This window comes from Lissotriton vulgaris, chromosome 6 (assembly GCF_964263255.1).
Source record: "Lissotriton vulgaris chromosome 6, aLisVul1.2, whole genome shotgun sequence".
In the NCBI taxonomy this organism is placed as follows: domain Eukaryota; kingdom Metazoa; phylum Chordata; class Amphibia; order Caudata; family Salamandridae; genus Lissotriton; species Lissotriton vulgaris.
In genome coordinates, this window is record NC_141694.1 from 1,712,728,993 (window position 1) to 1,712,746,855 (window position 17,863).

A 17,863-nucleotide genomic window follows, 5' to 3' on the forward strand; every position below is an offset into this window, starting at 1 on the left:
GGAGGCCATTGCAGTAGTCTAAACGTGAAAGGATTAGGGCACCTGCTATTGATTTCGTTTCAGGAAGCGGAATCAGATCAAAACATTTCTTTAGTGATCTTATTAAGCTAAAACAGGTCCCTGCTGTAGCTAATGCATGTGGCAAAAAAGACAAAGTGGCATCAAATTGTACCCCTAGGTTTTTTGCTACTTTGACCGACTGGTGGGGGCGTAGTTCCCTCTGGCCACCACACCTCTCGAGCAAAGGGTTACATCTCTCCCAATTGCAGAATTTCTGTTTTGTGAGTATTCCAGATGGATCCCCGTCAACACCAGAAAAACTGTCACTCAAGTCCTTGTTACCAACTGGATGGAGTACAGAAATGCTCTCTACATCAGAATCACCACCAAACTCCTCAAGAGACTGTAGACTAAATAGATATTGGAGGCCAAATTCATCCTTATCCTCCCTAAACAGGCCCATATCGCCCCCCCAACTCAGGAACCTTTACTAGCTCTACGTCCAGAACAGATGCCAGTTCAAGATTCTGACACAGTCCTAACAAGGCCCTGCACAACCAGGGACCAGCATAAATAAACTGCTGCCTGAACTTCGACCAACCCAACAGATATCTGTGCTTCTGTCTCCCTCATCCCTGTATTTTCCCAAGCTACAATGTAGGTCATTCCTTCTTATAAATCGCCGTCAAGTGCTGGAACTAACTACCCCTTCCACCTGTGAACTTGAGTCTCGCTCGCAGAATTCAGAACGGGATTCAAGACCAGGATACTTCTCAGGGTGAATAGAGGTGCTCAACAAATAGTGACTGATTAACATAGTACAAAACAGTACTATTCAATATACATTTCAATAATCAGCACAACCAGGATTGAAGTCGCACCTCCAATGAGATGTCACTAAAAGCGGTATAAGCTTTACCCAGTTTAATCAGAGATCATGATTTTAAGGACCATAATGGCTCCCTGGGCTCCACTTTCCATGGCCAGACTGTGAGGGAATGGTGTGCGTTATATGGCGTGATTGCGCAACCTCACTGTGCAATACACTCACCAACTCTTTTAGGACCCTTGGATTTAGTTTGTCAAACCTTCAGCTCAACCCTGTGTAGCTAGGGCTGTGAGCAGCGAGGCTTACAAAAAGGAACACATGTAATGCAATTAAACAGCACCAAAACAATTGAATAAGAAATTGACAAGACACCAATGTAAAACAGACTGTATTTTTATGTTTTTTAGACACTACAACGAAAAGGTTCCACCATAGGGTTACGGAGATATAGATTTTATAAGGTATAGTAAATAAAAGCTTTTCGCTCAACCTCGAAAACACACTGGTAAATTCAATGAACTTGACACTTGAAAATGTTTCACTAAAAAGTTTGGATTAATAATGTGGTCACTTGGAGTCGCTTTACACAGCCAGTCAGGGGGACCAGCAAGATTCCTCAGCAGGTGACACAGTCTTCAGACGGTTCCAGGCACTTTTCTCCTTCACAGATCATTCCTATGGAAGTGGCCCTGATGCAAGGGATGAAGGATACTGTTCATGTGATGCGGTCAACAGGGGTCTTGCTGCGACTACTCTTTGTTCCACGAAGGGAGTGAGGTGATCCTGGTCACAGGATCAACGTCTCAAAAGTGCTGGCAGAAGTCTGGTTGCCACTGGACAACTAGCCGCCCAGTATTGCGGTCACTGGTCAACCCTTCCTGGGTCGATATCTCGACTTCTGGTGCTCCCAGCTGCTCTCCAACAGCACTCTCGGGATCAGCACACTGAGCTAATAATTATAATTAAATAATGATAATTACGTACTTATATAGCGCACGTCTATCCGAAGGCATCACAGTGCTTGTACGAATACCGCAGAGGAACCCTTTCTGGCCTTTCCCTGTGAGGAGCCCACTCCTGGGCACCCCCAAGGTGAAGTCAGGCATCCTCAGCGTTGTTGGGGCCATTGTAGAGATTAAGCAAGCTATTGCCCAGAGGTGCAGAGTGGGGCTCATGATCAGAATAGGCATGGAGGCGACAATTATCAGGTCCAAGGAAATTGAGCCAGACACCCGCCGAGGAGGGAATTGAACCCTGGTCCCGGCCAGACTACTGCATCAGGGTCTGCCGCGTTAACCATTGAGCCACACTTCTCTACAACTTTGTGCATCAGGTCCAGGTCCCTGTGCTGCACGGCGACGGTTGGTTGAAGACTTTGGACTACCAACTTGCCCCAGCATGCTTCTTCAGCTGTTGTGTCCCCGTGCTGCGAACTGCAGGCTTGCCAGCTGGCCATTGTAATGTGTTGGCTTTGGCTGGGCTCTAGAGACACCTTCTCCATGAGCAGGACATGGCAACCACAGTCCCTCTTCTTTGTTAGACAGCAGGTGAAATTCATGACAGTGCGGCCTCTTTTTGCCAGTTCCACAGTGCAGCAGGGCAGTACTTACTTGGTCCTTCATCCAGTCTAGTCAAGACCCGGAGTGTGGAGCTCCCTAGCCCAACCCAAAGGTGTGGCCACCCACCTCTGGAAAACTGGTGGGTAAATGGATTCCCCTCTCCTCTCCTTAGTTGCAGCGGCGTAGCATGGGTTGCCAGGGGCAAGGCAATTTTCTTTTAAATGTATGCGTGCCTAAGAATGCCCCAGCGCCCCTAAGAATTTTGTGCCCAGGGCAACCTCCCCTGTGGTCCTGTCCATGCTACACCACTACCTAGTGGCAGCCTGTCCAAAACAAAGTAGCCCCTCTCCCAAGTGTTACCCATTTGCCATTTAAAGGCAGCTTCTCCTTTGAAGCTCACCTTCAGCACCAGCACCCACTTTGTTTCCTGCAGGAGGGAGGTGACACCTCCTTGCAGAGCAGGCCCCTCCTGTATCTTTTTTCTGGAAGTCATTAGTAAGTCTCCCCAGGAGCACATAAAGCAGTCTGGGGGACCGACTCGTGTGTGTTGCTTTTAGTCCTCTGTGCCTATATCAATTGCAAAGTGGCAACTTTGATAAAGCTGCACACTGCAACGGGTTACATTAATTTTGACCTGAGAATCAAATCAGGCTTAATGTAATAATTTGTTTGATACTTTGGATAACCAACTTGGATTGCACTGTCCTAGCATTAGCACTGCAGAGGGGTCAGAGTGTAACTCTGTACTCGCCAATCAGGCAACCAAACCTTCCCAACACAAAAACAGCAATAAAACTACATGTTCTGCCTGTAAGGTATGCTGGCCCTGCCTTAGGACTCAATAGGCCTGCCACAGGAGTGACTTACACATGTACCACAGGTAAGTCTGGCTTTGCCATTACTTTGAATGGCAAAGTCAGCCTCGCAGTTTTCATTGCTCTTCAGCCTACAATTAGTGGGCTGGGAGGCTCGTTTTACTCATGTCAATGTCAAGGTCAGTAGATCTTAACCTGTGGGCTGGACACCCCTGGGGGTTCATAAATCTTACTTAGGGGGCCGTGACTGCTTAGATAATTTAATATTAACAGACTAATAAAATCTAAATAAAGAAGCAAAATGTACAATTGAAAATTTTAAAACATTCTATAAATGTGAATGAATTTGGAACGAGAAGCTAATAATTAAGGTAGTATCCTCATATTTATGAATGGAGCAGTGTAAGAGCATCAAGCATAATACAGACTGGACGATGAATGGACGAGGAGTGGTCTCAATTGAATTTAAAAAGCTCCCACCTGATTTTAGTGCATTAGCTACCAATTTATGGTATCTCAGGTTTAAAGCCTAACGGATGATCTATAGCGCTTATCCAATAAACAGTCAGTATTATTTATCAATCTAGACTCTGCATTTAGTATTTTCAACAACCCCCATTTGGGGTATAAAAAACACTAGAAGATGGCTGAAAAACAATCGCTCTTGAAGGCCAGACAATGCCTTTCTGGATAATGTCTAAGAACCACGAGGTCAGACTTGAATTATACGCAGTAAGAAAATGACCTGAAACTCTTGGGGAAGCATGGTGGCACAACAATGTCCTCCTTAATGGGGAACATCACAAAAAAAATGCAATTTCCCCCCCAAGAACAACTTGCAACAATCAAGAAAGGGCAGTAGAAGTATTAGGGGTATAACTACTCGACTTTCAGTAATAACACAGAAAATCAAAGGAGAGTTTAGTCATTTTAACATCTTTTCCAATCAAGAATCCTTTAAGGCGTGGCAAAGCCCATTCCTCCCTAGATGCACAGGTTAGAGGTTGCTGTAGGTTAAATGGCCGGGCTTCCGCCCTTGATGAAGTGACACTGGTCGCCGGGGTAGAAGCATTGTTTGTTTAGGACAAAGGTGTCCTTGTTAATGACCCTATTTGACTCCATCTCTGCAGTGTGTGACTACAGTGCTCATTACTGGTGAGATAGCAACTGGTTTCCAGGACAACATTTCCAGAGATCCTCGATTGTTACTTTTCTTTAATGTTCTGTTTTATGTGCTTTTGTTCATCCTTACGGGTACCGGACCAATGGATCCATAGAATAGGGCACGTCGATGACTTGCACAAGTGAACTTTACTTTACTATACTATACTACTAGATCACAAATAGTGACCTACTGACACATTGGCTGTAAGACATTGTCCCAATACTTAGGATTACATGGATCTGCAATAGAGAGGTCCTGAGGAAAGCCATTAGACTCGCCCTTGGTCTAGGAGACTGAAAAATGTAAACTGTTCTTGTTTGGACATGTAGGGGGCTATTTAAATGCCCCCATTTCACATCCCTTTTGCTTTTACCCTTACCCTAGTACCCATACACTGAATAAATTACATTTGGATATTTGAGGTAATTTCATATTCACTATACAGATCCCACTGACAATTTGACCTAGAGGAGATGCCTTCCCGGGGAGGCTGAGTCTATTTGGACATACTCGTTGTCTTGAATGTACACCCGATGATGAATCATGCCACTCATGACATCTAGTGGGTGAGGACCACACTGAAAAATCCAAAGGGATTCTGGATTAGGAAAGGTGTTATAGTGGCTTCATTCTCCTTTATTTTTCTAGAATTTATGCAAAGCAGTTTGCACACACTACTTTAGTAACACTGGGTGCATTACATAAATAAATCTTCACCCACCTGGTTTGCTTTTTAGGACCCTGTCCTTCTCCTGGGCCCCCAGCAGAAGGCAAGATGTTGCTGTCTTCTTTTGGGGCTTGCTTCTTTTTGCTGTCGCCCTGCTTTTGCGGTTTACTCTGCTTTTCAGATTTGTTGTCTTTTTCCTTCTTCTTCTTGTCTGTGTCTTCCATGCCGGCAGAAGCCACTGGCTTATACTCAGTGCCAGTCAAAGTTTTGTACTCTGCCTTCAGCTCCAGAAGCTCCTTTACACAGACATCCACTTTATCCTTTGATTATAAAACAAGACAAAAACAACTTTCAGATTCAACTACATGTGCAACAACAAATAAAAAAATAAATAAGGGGGCTTACAAACTGTAAAACTATCTTTGCAGCTTACAACCGTTCTTGCATAATATGCAGAGTATAAATTGCCAAGGGGTATCTCACTATGTAGGGAAGCATGTTGTTGCACACTCAGTTTTATTCATTTTCTGTGCCCTACTACTGCTGCCTCTCCTTTTGCCGGCATGGCTACACATTAATGGGTAACGAAGGGGTGTACAAAGAAACATGTTGCTGTTTGTTGATGTTCTACTGGCCTCACTTCTGTCTTGCGAGCTAATGAGTTGCATAACTTAATACAATGAACTATCCAGGAAGAAATACATGTTCTATGCAATATGAAGATATCAGGGAAAAAGAGTGCATGATACAAAGTTAATCAGATTTTCTAAACAACGTCGCCCTCTCAATATAATACATTAGGGCCCCGATCGCGAACGAACAGTGGTAACTCCATAGTCTGATTTACATAGAATACAGGTATTACTTCGGGGATGAATATAGGATGGGTCTTGAACCAAACTCCTTGTTTATTTTTAGTAACCGTTTTTATGGCCTGAAGTTCGCTCACCTTTAAAATGATGAATTTCGACTTTGAAAAAATCTGCATCTGTGTTAAATATGTCCATATCTACTAGTTCATTGTTTCAAACTATTGACATTTGTCTAGTGAGCTTTATATTTATATTACAGGCAGGTAGTGAAGCGAAAGGCAGACTGATAAAAAGCCGCCAGTGTCTACCCCACTACTTGTAGTTATGTATCAATTCACAGTAAACTCCCTTGTGAACTTCCTTTTGTTTTGAAAGTGAAGACTGCAATGTGTGCAGAACTATTATTGAGGTTACCGTGGTTATGGCCATTACATTAAATGTCTCTAAAAGTGACCCGGGTGAGGTTTGCCTATCCAGCACCTTAGGTTCTGTTTTCCATATTATATCCACAGACTCATCATAGCACCCAGTACTCTGAGATCATGGACTATACTTGTAAAAGTCTTGCAACTTTTTGAAAATGGTTCCAAGTAAGTAGTGTGTGCCAACAGGCCTATTAGTTTCATCAATAATCTCACTGACAAATACACAAATGCCAGGAAAATTGTAATTGAAATTTGACATGCATGTTCTAGACTATGAGAAAGGCTTAACGAGATAGTAGTGATCGATAAGCCTCAATGTAGGATGTGCCAACAGAAAAGAAGGCAAAGAGAATATGCAGGATGCCATAAAAAGTGTAAAATCTCTGACTTACTTTAGCTGCTTTCTCAGATTTTAGCTTCCGCACTTCTTCCCCTTTCTCTGCCACTTTATTAAACAAAGCTTTCACTTCACCGGAGTTGTTATTGGTCTCTTTACTCTGAGATAGATTTGCACTTTTCTCAGAGGGTGGCTGGCCCGGTTTGTACTCTTGCCCGGTACTTGCTTTGTATTCCAGTTTCAAGGAAAGTAGATGTTTGACTGCTTCATCTACCTGATCCTGGAAAAAAGTAAGAAATTAAGCTGCACCTGGTGACCGGGTAATGAGATAAAGCAAAACATACAGAGGTATTAGCAATGAAACACAGCTTTAAAGCTTCATGAGAAAAGATTTTCTGGAAACAAAAGAGGCAACATAGTATAATTATCCTTAACTCTATAAGAAAAATGTAATGTTGTCTGGTGGTCATGTTATGCAACTACATTTCGTAAGGTTTCATTCTGATGTCATGGCCCTCCTGGTAGTACTACCTTCTCAGGTCAGAATGGAAAAGCCTATGAGGAAGCATGCCATAAAAGTGTGGGTCAGGCTTTTCTGTCCAATAACAACAATGTTGTCTTTGTGAGGCCTGTGAAGACATGAAAACTATTGGTTAATTTATCCCACTATCATTTTGTGTGTGGTTAGATATCCTCTGACCTACTGACCAATTGTGTGCTCAGTCTGGTCAACACAACTGAGATCCAATCACACTTCCCAACCAAAACTCTCCCTGTGTACACCACATGTTGGCATCCACTAGTGTTGGAGTAGGTCTCCTCGATTAGAAAGCATGTATATGGCTATGGTTTAACCTTCTTCATGTGCAACTTGTGAGGTGGCACTTTCAGGTCGATATCTGCCTTCTTCACAGGCAAGAAATATCACAGTTTGCAGTACTCCATTTCTCTGCCCTACAAGCTGTCTTGGGATTTTCACATGGTTCCTTACTCCTCTCTACTTTGTCAAAATACCTCTACCTGATGGGGACTCCCTTTCCATTTGTCTGGAGTCACCCTAACAACTACGGGATTCTCTGCATTTCATCTAAGCGCCTGCTGTGGGGTGGCTCAATGTTCTTTGGGTGTATATTGTAGTATAGTTCCTATATTCCCAATAGGCTCTGCGCATTGGAATAACATATACTATAGTTTAGACGTAGGACTGAGGTCGACTAGGTCTCTATCGCATACATTAAACTTAATTGTGTGTGCCAGCTAGCTCAGAGGTCACTAGAAACTTTCTCGAATTCACAAGTAGGGATTAGTTTCTGACAACCGCATAAACATGACAACTTGTTTCCCAAGAATAAGAAATCAATCTCTAGAGTCACGGAAACAATAGATAGCTATTTTACTCAGTCAATCGTGCATGCTTTGTTTCACCAGAGGTGCTGGGAAAATAGAGAGACGGGCGTTTTCAATAAAAAGTATTTATTGAACAGTCTTCTTTCTCAAGCATAAGAAATGTACTGCTACAATCGTAATACTGGTTATAAAGTACAGGGCATATATTACGAAAAGTATTATAAAGTAGTACTGTAAAAGCATGATATGGTTTCTAAGCCATAAATTGCCTAAAACATATAAAATACATACAGTGATAAAATAATGACTAAAAGTACTCAACTGGTGCTTCTAAAATAGCCTACCCCGGTGTACCTAACCTAAGTCTAGTACAAGGGAAGAAGTAAGTGAGGAGTAGTTTAAGTTTAGTATTTCTCTGCCAAGAATCTATCCAAGAATTCTCTAAGGGTCTAATCAGCTCTGTACCTTGGTTTAAAATGAAGGAGGTCTTGTATCTCTCTCTCAGGGCTCGATTTCCCAGCAACCCGCAAGGGTAGCCTGGAAAGACTGGAGCTGGATTTCTCGGCAGGAGAAAAGACAGTGACTCTCAGTGCGTAAGCTGAAGGGTCGGCTTCCTTCGGCACTTGCTGCTGCAAGGCGTCGTGCAAGTAGTTAGTCGATCTGCTCCAAACCACTGTGTATTTGTCTGGGCAAATCTAGGCATATTTATACTTTGAAGGTGCAAAGTTTGACGTATGATTGGACTTAACGTCATCGAAGACTCACTTCTTCGAAAACTCCATGATTTCCTAGATAAATTAGTATTCAGGCAAGGGGAGGTCCCTAGCTGCTGAAGGCGGGTTTTTCTAAGAAATCGTTGTTGATTCTTGGAACTTAGTGTAAGTAGCCATGCCGTATTTGGGCTGCATAGGCTCAGTCTAAATATGGTAATGGCGGTAATGAAGAGATAAACAGCCCCGGGGTAGCAAGTTTTGGAGATGGGAATACCACAGGGGTGGACAACCTCCCATTCACGGCCTCTGAAGTAGCAATGGCTATTAGACATCTAACCCCCAAGAAGGCGGCCGGTCCGGATGGGATCCCTGGGGACCTGTTGATTGCGGAACCTCTGGCTTGGGCCAATCTAATCACCACAATAATGAACTTGATTGCTAGGGGACACCCGGTGCCAGATTCTTGGAAGGGGGCAGAGGTGGTAACAGTGTTTAAGAAGGGGGCAAGAGATGACCCTGCCAACTACAGACCTATCAGTCTGATGGATATAATCCAGAAAGTGGTTGGCAGGGTCATCATCTTAAGGGTTGGCGATTGGATGGAGGAGTCTAGTATCCTCTCCCACCTCCAAGCGGGTTTCCGAAGAAAGGTAGGCACGATGGACCAGGTCTTTCGCTTTTTTGTTATCTATTGGAAGGCAGTTACCATCAAAAAAGGCAGTTTATATATGGCCTTCATAGATCTCAAAACAGCTTTTGACCTGGTCCCCCGGGCTAAATTGTGGGAGATCCTAGGAGGGATGGGATTCCCAAGTAGACTCCTGAGTTTAATCGTAAAGCTCCATGAGGGGAATTATGCGAGGGTCATATGGGGTACCCAGGGCCAGTTAACGGATAGGGTCCCTGTGAGGAGGGGAGTACGCCAGGGCTGTGTTATGGCCCAACTCTTTTTTCCCTATTTGTGAATGGAGTGGTGGACCATCTGAAAGGGGAAGAGTCGGATGCCCCATCCCTGGCGGGGGAAAGAATCCCCACTTTACTCTTCGACGACGACACCGTATTGATCTCCAAATCCCCAGTGGGTCTGCAAAAACTCTTGAATCGATTTAGTTCCTTCTGCACTAACAGAGGCTTAATCATCAACACCTCTAAAACTAAACTGATGGCATTCTCCCCCTCCAAAAGATTTTAAAATAATTTTTCGCTAAATGGGGCTCCCCTGGAGATGGTCGATTCATTTGACTATCTTGGAGTTCGGATAAATAGTCGAATGACCTGGAAGGACCATCTGGCCAAAATGTTACTCAGCCACCAAAGAGTATCTGGGGTGACTCTGAGGGAGCTTCGTGAGTCAAGTAGCAAACCTGTCTCCCCGGCCATGGCGATTTATGAGGGCCAGATACTCCCGGCGGCATTATATGGCACCGAGCTCTGGGGGTTCGAAAATGTTTCAGATCTCTCCATAGCGGAAAATAACTTTTTGAGGAAGGTGGTGGCTCTTCCCGCTTCCACCCCGTTGATTCCCTTGAGATTAGATTTGGGCAGAAGAGCCCTTAAGGAGTTGGTGAGGCTACGCCCATTGCTTTTCTGGACCCGCTTAAGAAAGACTGAGGAGCTTGCTAAATATGCCGAAGGGTTGGATGACCTTCTACTGCTCGACACTGGCAAAAAAATTAGATGGCTGAACAATGTGAGAGACCTGGTTCTTAAACTAGGACTAAGAGATGCATGGGAGTCTCAAATGCCGCCGCCCAAGGAAGTGATTAAAAAGCTATACTGGGACTGGGTACAGGGCGAGGCACTGAGTGGTTCGGATGGGGGTTCACTCACGGATCGGTTTTTGGAATTTAAATGGGTGAATAAACTGGAACCCTTCCTTGACCTGATAACCAAACCCCTAGATAGAGCGCTATATCTAAAACTGAGGTATGGGACGCTCCCGGTGCATGATTTCACGATGAGGTGGTCCAAATCTGGTGCCCCCTTGCGTTCGTGCCCAGGCTGTGCAGCACCAAAGGAGACTGTGGCCCACCTATTCTTTGCCTGCCCCGCCTACAAAGTGGCCCGGAAAATCTGGCTGAAACCTGTATGTAGGGAGCTGGGGTTGAGGTGTCAGTCTGGCATTACGTGTACTTTCTACCGATTCATCATCCACTGTCATGATATGCGGGGTGGCAACATTTTTGGGTAGTGTTTGGCTGACGCGCTCCCGGTTACTGAAATTGCATTCTAGGTTACCAACGGACTGAGGCATGTAACCGAAGTTACCCTCATTTAAATTAGTGACTGTGGAGCATTCCTTATCCCAGGATATTTTTTATGCTGTATTATATTTTATTGTCTTAGAGGGGGAATTGAATTTTTATTATGTATATGTAGTCTTTTATGGTGAACTATTTTGCCGAATAAAGATTATTACTACTGTAATATGGTAATGATTTCTATGCCTATATAAGGTTCGGATAATCTATACCTATATAAGGTAAGGGCATCAATCGGGAAAATTTACACTAGGGTCCTAGATTCATTTACAATATACCCTTGTGCACCTTCCTATACAGTCTAATATATCTAGCTAGAGCTTAATTCTTAACCTTGGTGTTTTAAAACTAAAATGCAGTTCAAACAAAGAAATCCGCAGCCCCTTTATATCTTATATTCTTTTAGAAGTATCTTTATCTTACAAGCTTTTTTTTCTTCAATCTGCAGACCACTTGGTCAGCCACTTTTTGTTAAACAATTGTACTGTATTGCAACATTTATACTGTGCTTATTACCCCTCTGAGGGTTGCTGCACTTGGCTAGAAGAGTATTCTGCCGCACCATCCAAGTTGATGGGGATGTAAGTGTGTTGTCTTTGTTTTCATCATATGTGGGAATTGTTTCCATATATTACTTGATGACCAGAATGTATCAGTCATCGATGAAGGAGTGCTTGAGGCACACAGGTTCTAGTTTTCAGTAAGCTGGCAGGTTTGAATAGGTCCGCAGGCCCTCCCTATGGTATTTCTTAGGATCATACTACATTTTGCTGGCTACTGCACTGGGGTGTCCATTATAAGATATTTTGTTTATGGATTGTGCAGTGGTCGCTTGTCGCTGCCCAGAGAAGACATTGGCTCCCGGACTGCGTGGGCACCGCTGTGAGCGCTGATTGCCGTCCGGCGGAGAGGAGAAACCGTGTGGGCCCGTATCCTGTGGGGAACTGTCCCCGAACGTGGGGCACCGCACTGGAGGACACCCGTTTGCTCAACGGAGCGCTGGGCCCCTGCGAAAGAGTCTGGTGAGGGTGGCGGACGCCGCAGTGCGAGACGCGCTGCCTGGTGGGAGCTCCGTGGAATTTGTGGCCGGGGTGCGCTTCTACGCTGAGGGGCCTGCTGCGGTGGGGGCGGGGCGACGCGGCCGGAGGCGGTCTGCTCTGGCCACGGCTCTCCCCAAATACCAGTGAGCACGGGCGGATGACACTGCTACTTGTTGCTTGGGTGCCTATGACCAGGGGTCCTGATCTGCTTTGAAGTGGAGCTTACTCGGGACGCCCGCAGCTGCATAATCATTGCTCAGAAGACTGCGGAGGCACGCCGGAGGGCTGACTGGGAGAACCCTCCCCGCCCCCCTCCCCCACCCCACCTAAGCCTAGGAAAACGGGGTGGCTTTACATTTGACACGGAGCATGAGGTGGGACGGTAGCTGTGAAGATACCTGCAATGTCGCAGATATAAGGTGGGACCCACGTACTGGCGAAAACACTGCGACCCTCCCTCTCCTAGCCGCACAGAGACAGAACGTGGAGCGGCAGGCAGTACAGGGTCGTGCGCCTACCAGTCCGTGACACAGAATTACGCTATAGACGGCAGAAAGTGGTCTATAACTTAACAAAAAGGCGATTTGTCCGCACTCCACCAGACAGAGACCACTACTGAACGCGGTGAGATCTGCTAACACTGCGCTTGCTCCTACACTGCCCTGTGTGAGAGGACTAGTGAGACTGTATACTGCGCAGAATAAGTGAAATGGGGCGCAGCAGGGACACACTAAAGCAGACCCCACGCACGATGGACAGGACAGTGTGGACAACACGCCAGTGCCTAGTTGTGTGTCCCCCCCCCCCCCACAATGGCGCCTGCTCAAGAACGACAAACTAGATCTAATCTTGAAGGAAGTGCGCGACTCCAGGAAGGCGATTGAACAACAGATTGGAACCCTGACAACGGGCCTGAACCTGCTGAGAGCGGACCACGCGAAGACGGCGGACAAGGTGAGAGACCAAGAGAAGACTCTAGCGGAGGTACTCCCACGGCAAAAACAGACTGAAACTGATGTAAAACTATTACAAACGCAGGTGGCTATCTTAATGGATCGCGTGGAGGACGCGGAAGGGAGAGCAATGGAACAACATCCGGGTGATTGGCCTGCCAGAGAAAAGTGAAGGTCCCGACGTGTCTGGCTACATGGAACAGTGGTTCAGGGACCACGTCACGATGGAGGAACTCTCCACCATTTTGCATCGAGCGAGCACAGAGGATACCTAACGGCAGACAAAAGCCGGGTGCCGCGTCAAGGCCCCTGATAGTGAAACTACTCAACGCACAAGTTACTACTTGTGTAACGATATTTCTGTAAGAGACATTAGTTAGTGATAGATTCCTTACCTTAGAATATCCCCAGGCGTCAGACTGGATCCGGAAAATGTTGCATAGCAATACCCCTGCGCGCCGGCAGGCGTCGTCCGCGGCTCCGCTACCGTCGTCGGCGTTGTTAGCGCCGGAATGACGTCGGAGTACTTAGACGCCGCCCATGCGCGCTGACGTCAGTTCTGATACACAGCTTTTCCGCGCCAGATACGCAGAGCCATGATAGAACCAACTCTGGTGCCATGTGGAAGAGGTGATGGCGAACCCTGCCCCCCACTGGCGTCACAAGGGCCTGAAAGCACGGACCAGGAGGGTTTTGAGGCAGGTGCTGCGGGGGAAGGTGTGGACTGGCCTCGCCGTGGTCCCCAAACGCTGCTACGGCGGTTTCCACGGCCGCCACCGCGCTGTTGAACATTCTGCTGCGCGTGGCTGGTGGCACGTGTGGGGGCGCCCCTTCCTTGGCCACGAAAGGAGTGAAAGGCACCCGTATGCTGGCGTGGGGCCGAGAGGCCCAAGGACTTGGCCGTAGCCCTGGAGTCCTTAAAACGCTCAAACCCATGGTCTGCCTTGTCGCCAAAGAGTTGACGGTCATCGAACGGCATATCCAGAAGGGTAGCCTGGACATCGGCCGAAAAGTTGGCAGACGTCAACCAGGCGTGGCGCCGAAACGCCACCATCGTTGCCATCGCCCTGCCCAGTGAGTCCGTTGTATCCAGCCCACACCGGATGGAATACGTGCTGCATCTCGACCCTCTGCAAGGGCTTGGGCGAGTTTTGCCCGGGCCTCCTCCAGACATTGTGGCAGCACTTCCGCAACCGTGTCCCACAGGGTGTGGGTGTAGCGGCCTAAGAGGCATGCGGTATTGACTGACCGCAGTACCAAATTTAGGGACGAGAACACCTTCTTCCCGAACTGTTTGTACCTCTTGGATTCCCAATCGGGCAGAGCCGCTGGGAATGCGGTCTGGGAATTGGAGGCCTGGATGACCAGGCTCTCGGGGGTGGGATGGGTGGACAAAAAGCATGGGTCGCCCGGGTCCGGGCAGTAGCGTCTGGCCATGTTCCTATCCACAGGCGGACCTGTGGCGGGCTTGGACCAAGTGCTCACAAGAACGTCACACAAGACCTCATTAAACGGCAGAAGAGGCTCACTGGAGCTTGTCTGCGGTTTAAGGTCCTCAGTGAGGAGGTTAGTCCTCACGGCCGCAACAGGGAGCTCGAGGTTTAGGGCCATGGCGGCCCTCGTCAACACTACACTATAAGCAGCCCCCTCCTCCATAGCCACGGTTGGAGGGGAGACAAATCCAGTGTCTGGCGAAGTGTCAATTCCACTGGCCTCCCCAAGCTTATATGTGCAGTCCTGTTGAGACTGGCACTCCCATGCCAGAGGGTCCTCAGACCCCTCCCAATCACCCTTGTCACCCATCTCCTGTAGTTCAGAGTCAACAGATGGGGCCAGTTCATGGAAATAGAAATCCCCAAAGGCAGTCAGTAGAGGCGCCCAGCGGCGGAGCTCCGGCGGCGGAACCAGACCGAGAGTAGGATCTGGGACGGCGCCCATAGCAGGCGCCGGGGGCGACACCTGCAGGGCCGGCGCCGGTGAGGTCGACTGGAGACGACCCGGATCCGGACGCAGATCCAGGGAGGGCCTGCGGCGCCAGGACCGAAGTCGTCGGCGGCGCCGGGGCCGAAGCACCCGACCCGCTAGGCCCTCCAGCCGGGGCCGTTGGGCCTGGAGGCGCCACGGAACCCGGCTGAGGAGGGAGGGACTTCATGGCCATGAGGTACCACTCTATCTCCTCAGGCGTCGCGTCATCCCCAGGGACCCGAAGGTGTTGGGCAGGCGGCGACGTCCGCGACTTCATCGGAGCCGGGTGGGTGGTGTCACCCAAACCCTCGGCCGCATCGCGCGAGCTTCGGGGTGGGTCAGAGGAACGATGACGTCTCTCTGACCTCTCATGCCTCTTACTTGAGGACTTGGATCCTGACGACCGATGTCCACTCCCGGAGCTGCGAGGGCTCCGACCACGCGACCCGTCCCTCGACCTCCTGTGGGACTAGGACCTGGAGCGGCGTAGGGCCGACTGCCGGAGTTCCAGTCGCTTGCGGGACCGCTCCCGCCTAGCTTTAGACGTCAGGGCCCAGCAGTCTGAGCAGGTGCGGTCGTCGTGGTCGAGGCCTAAACACTTGAGGCACCGGCGATGGGGGTCGGTAACCGACATCAGTCGGTCGCACCTGGAACAGGGTTTAAACCCGGGCATCCCTACCGGCTCCGTAGGAGTCGAAGACTTGAGTAGAGAAATTATCAAAAAGATAAAAAAAGTTTAGTCAAAAAAGACTAAGGGGGTAGAGCTTCTCCGGATCTGCGCTAGCTGGAGCGGAAAAAAGAAGAAAGGACATCAGCGCGCATGGGCGGCGTCTAAGTACCCCTTTCGTGGCCAAGGAAGGGGCGCCCCCACACGTGCCACCAGCCACGCGCAGCAGAATGTTCAACAGCGCGGTGGCGGCCGTGGAAACCGCCGTAGCAGCGTTTGGGGACCACGGCGAGGCCAGTCCACACCTTCCCCCGCAGCACCTGCCTCAAAACCCTCCTGGTCCGTGCTTTCAGGCCCTTGTGACGCCAGTGGGGGGCAGGGTTCGCCATCACCTCTTCCACATGGCACCAGAGTTGGTTCTATCATGGCTCTGCGTATCTGGCGCGGAAAAGCTGTGTATCAGAACTGACGTCAGCGCGCATGGGCGGCGTCTAAGTACTCCGACGTCATTCCGGCGCTAACGCCTGACGCGGAGCCGCGGACGACGCCTGGTGGCACGCAGGGGTATTGCTACGCAAAATTTCCGGGATACAGTCTGATGCCTGGGGATATTCCAAGGTAAGGAATCTATCACTAATGTGTCTCTTTCAGATTTCCGAGACAGGGACACTTTACTGCAAAAAGCTCGAGAGGATCTCCCTATACCCAGACTATACGATGCTGGTACAGCGACAGCGATCCTCCTTTGTGATGGTGAAGAGGCGCCTACGAGACCTGAACATACAATATGCGCTATTGTTCCCGGCACATCTGAAAATACTGCATGAACAGAAAACCTATTTCTTCGAGAGCCCTGGTGATGTTGAAGACTGGCTTGAGGTGATGGAATGGACTAGGGCTACGAAAAATGCCACGTGCATGACCAGCAGGCAGGGATCCTAGGAGAATGCAACGACGAGCCGCAGAGGAGACAGAACGCGAAGGCCTACTGCGAATGGGCGAGTCAAATCACAGCAAATGAAACAATCTAAGAAACAGGCGATCATCACAACGGCAACATTCACGAATGCTCCACGACTGGAGGCTAAATCCTCTACTGAGGATGATGCGTCACAAGGATCAGACTCAGAGGGTAGCGTGGCCCTGTTCCCTTCTGCCACGCCGCAGCTGATCGCAGACCTGTTTGGCTGAGGACATTGTGCAAGTATATAGAGTGTTTTTTGTTTCTTTCCCTATAAGCTGTAGCACACCTACTTTCACCCCAGCTACCATTAGATAAGTAATATAAGGCAAACTATGCTTGGGCTCGGGTACAGTAGTAGCTCTAGTCTAGAAGACTAACGTCAAATATCCACATGCGAAGTGCAGGGGCCGCCCCCCATATGGCGAAGACCCTTGGTATGTTCTTTATGTTACCTTGGCTCCAATGTTATGTTCTGGTCTGGTATGGTTCTGTTTCCAGACCGTGTATAGGGCAAGTTTGGGGGTGGGACGGTCATTTTTTTAATGTACCTTTAGTCACATAGGCTTTCTTGCGAACCATGTTAGCACCTGTAGGACCTCAAAAACCAGACCGATGCATGTGTTGGATAAATACACCATAATTACCTGGAATATACGAAGTATGGGCACGATACACAAAAGGCATAGGATACACGCACACCTGTTACGCCGCAAAGCACAAATTGCCAATCTACAAGAATCACATATGGTGGTAAGTGAGGTGGTTAAACTTAAAAAGAAATGGAGGGGTCAAATTTTCTCTACCTCTTACTCGAACTACGCAAGGGGTTCCACGATTTGGATGCGACATGGAGTTCCGTTTGTAGCACTTGAACAGAAAATTGATAAATGGGGCAGATATGTCTTTGTGCGGGGGACCCTAGATGGGCAATTGGTAGTCTTGGGATCCATCTATGCCCCTAACGTTGACCAGGACAAATACTGGGACATGACAAGCGGAGCACTAGCGGGATGGGATACTTGCCCTGGATCATTGGGGCGGGGGGACTATAATGCGGTTATGGATGTGGCTTTAGACAGGTCACATGTGCCACTACGAGGTGCGGGGGTGTTTAAACAGACTGAGGCACTGATAAGATGGATTGCAGGGTGGAGATTGTGTGATGTATGGAGGATGCAACACCCCGGACACCGAGAATACTCATTCTACTCGGCAGTCCATGACCTGCACACTAGAATAAACAGAATCCTCTGCTCCAATAGCATAGCCATGCAGGTCCTCCAGTCTACATATCTACCCAAAACTTTCTCAGATCACAACCCACAAGATATAAGCATTACATGG

At 48.1% G+C, this 17,863-nt stretch overlaps 1 protein-coding gene across 4 annotated transcripts in view; it reads right to left on the reverse strand.

Moving 5' to 3' along the window:
- Positions 1-17,863, reverse strand: part of EPRS1 (glutamyl-prolyl-tRNA synthetase 1) — a 470,400-nt gene that overhangs the window by 214,248 nt on the left and 238,289 nt on the right. For all 4 annotated transcript variants that reach the window (XM_086927918.1, XM_086927917.1, XM_086927914.1 and 1 more), the window contains 2 exons: positions 6,665-6,889; positions 5,090-5,355 (listed from right to left, as the gene is read on the reverse strand). In XM_086927918.1, coding sequence (XP_086784044.1) covers positions 5,090-5,355; positions 6,665-6,889 — 491 coding nt within the window. The remainder of the gene's footprint in view (positions 1-5,089; positions 5,356-6,664; positions 6,890-17,863) is intronic.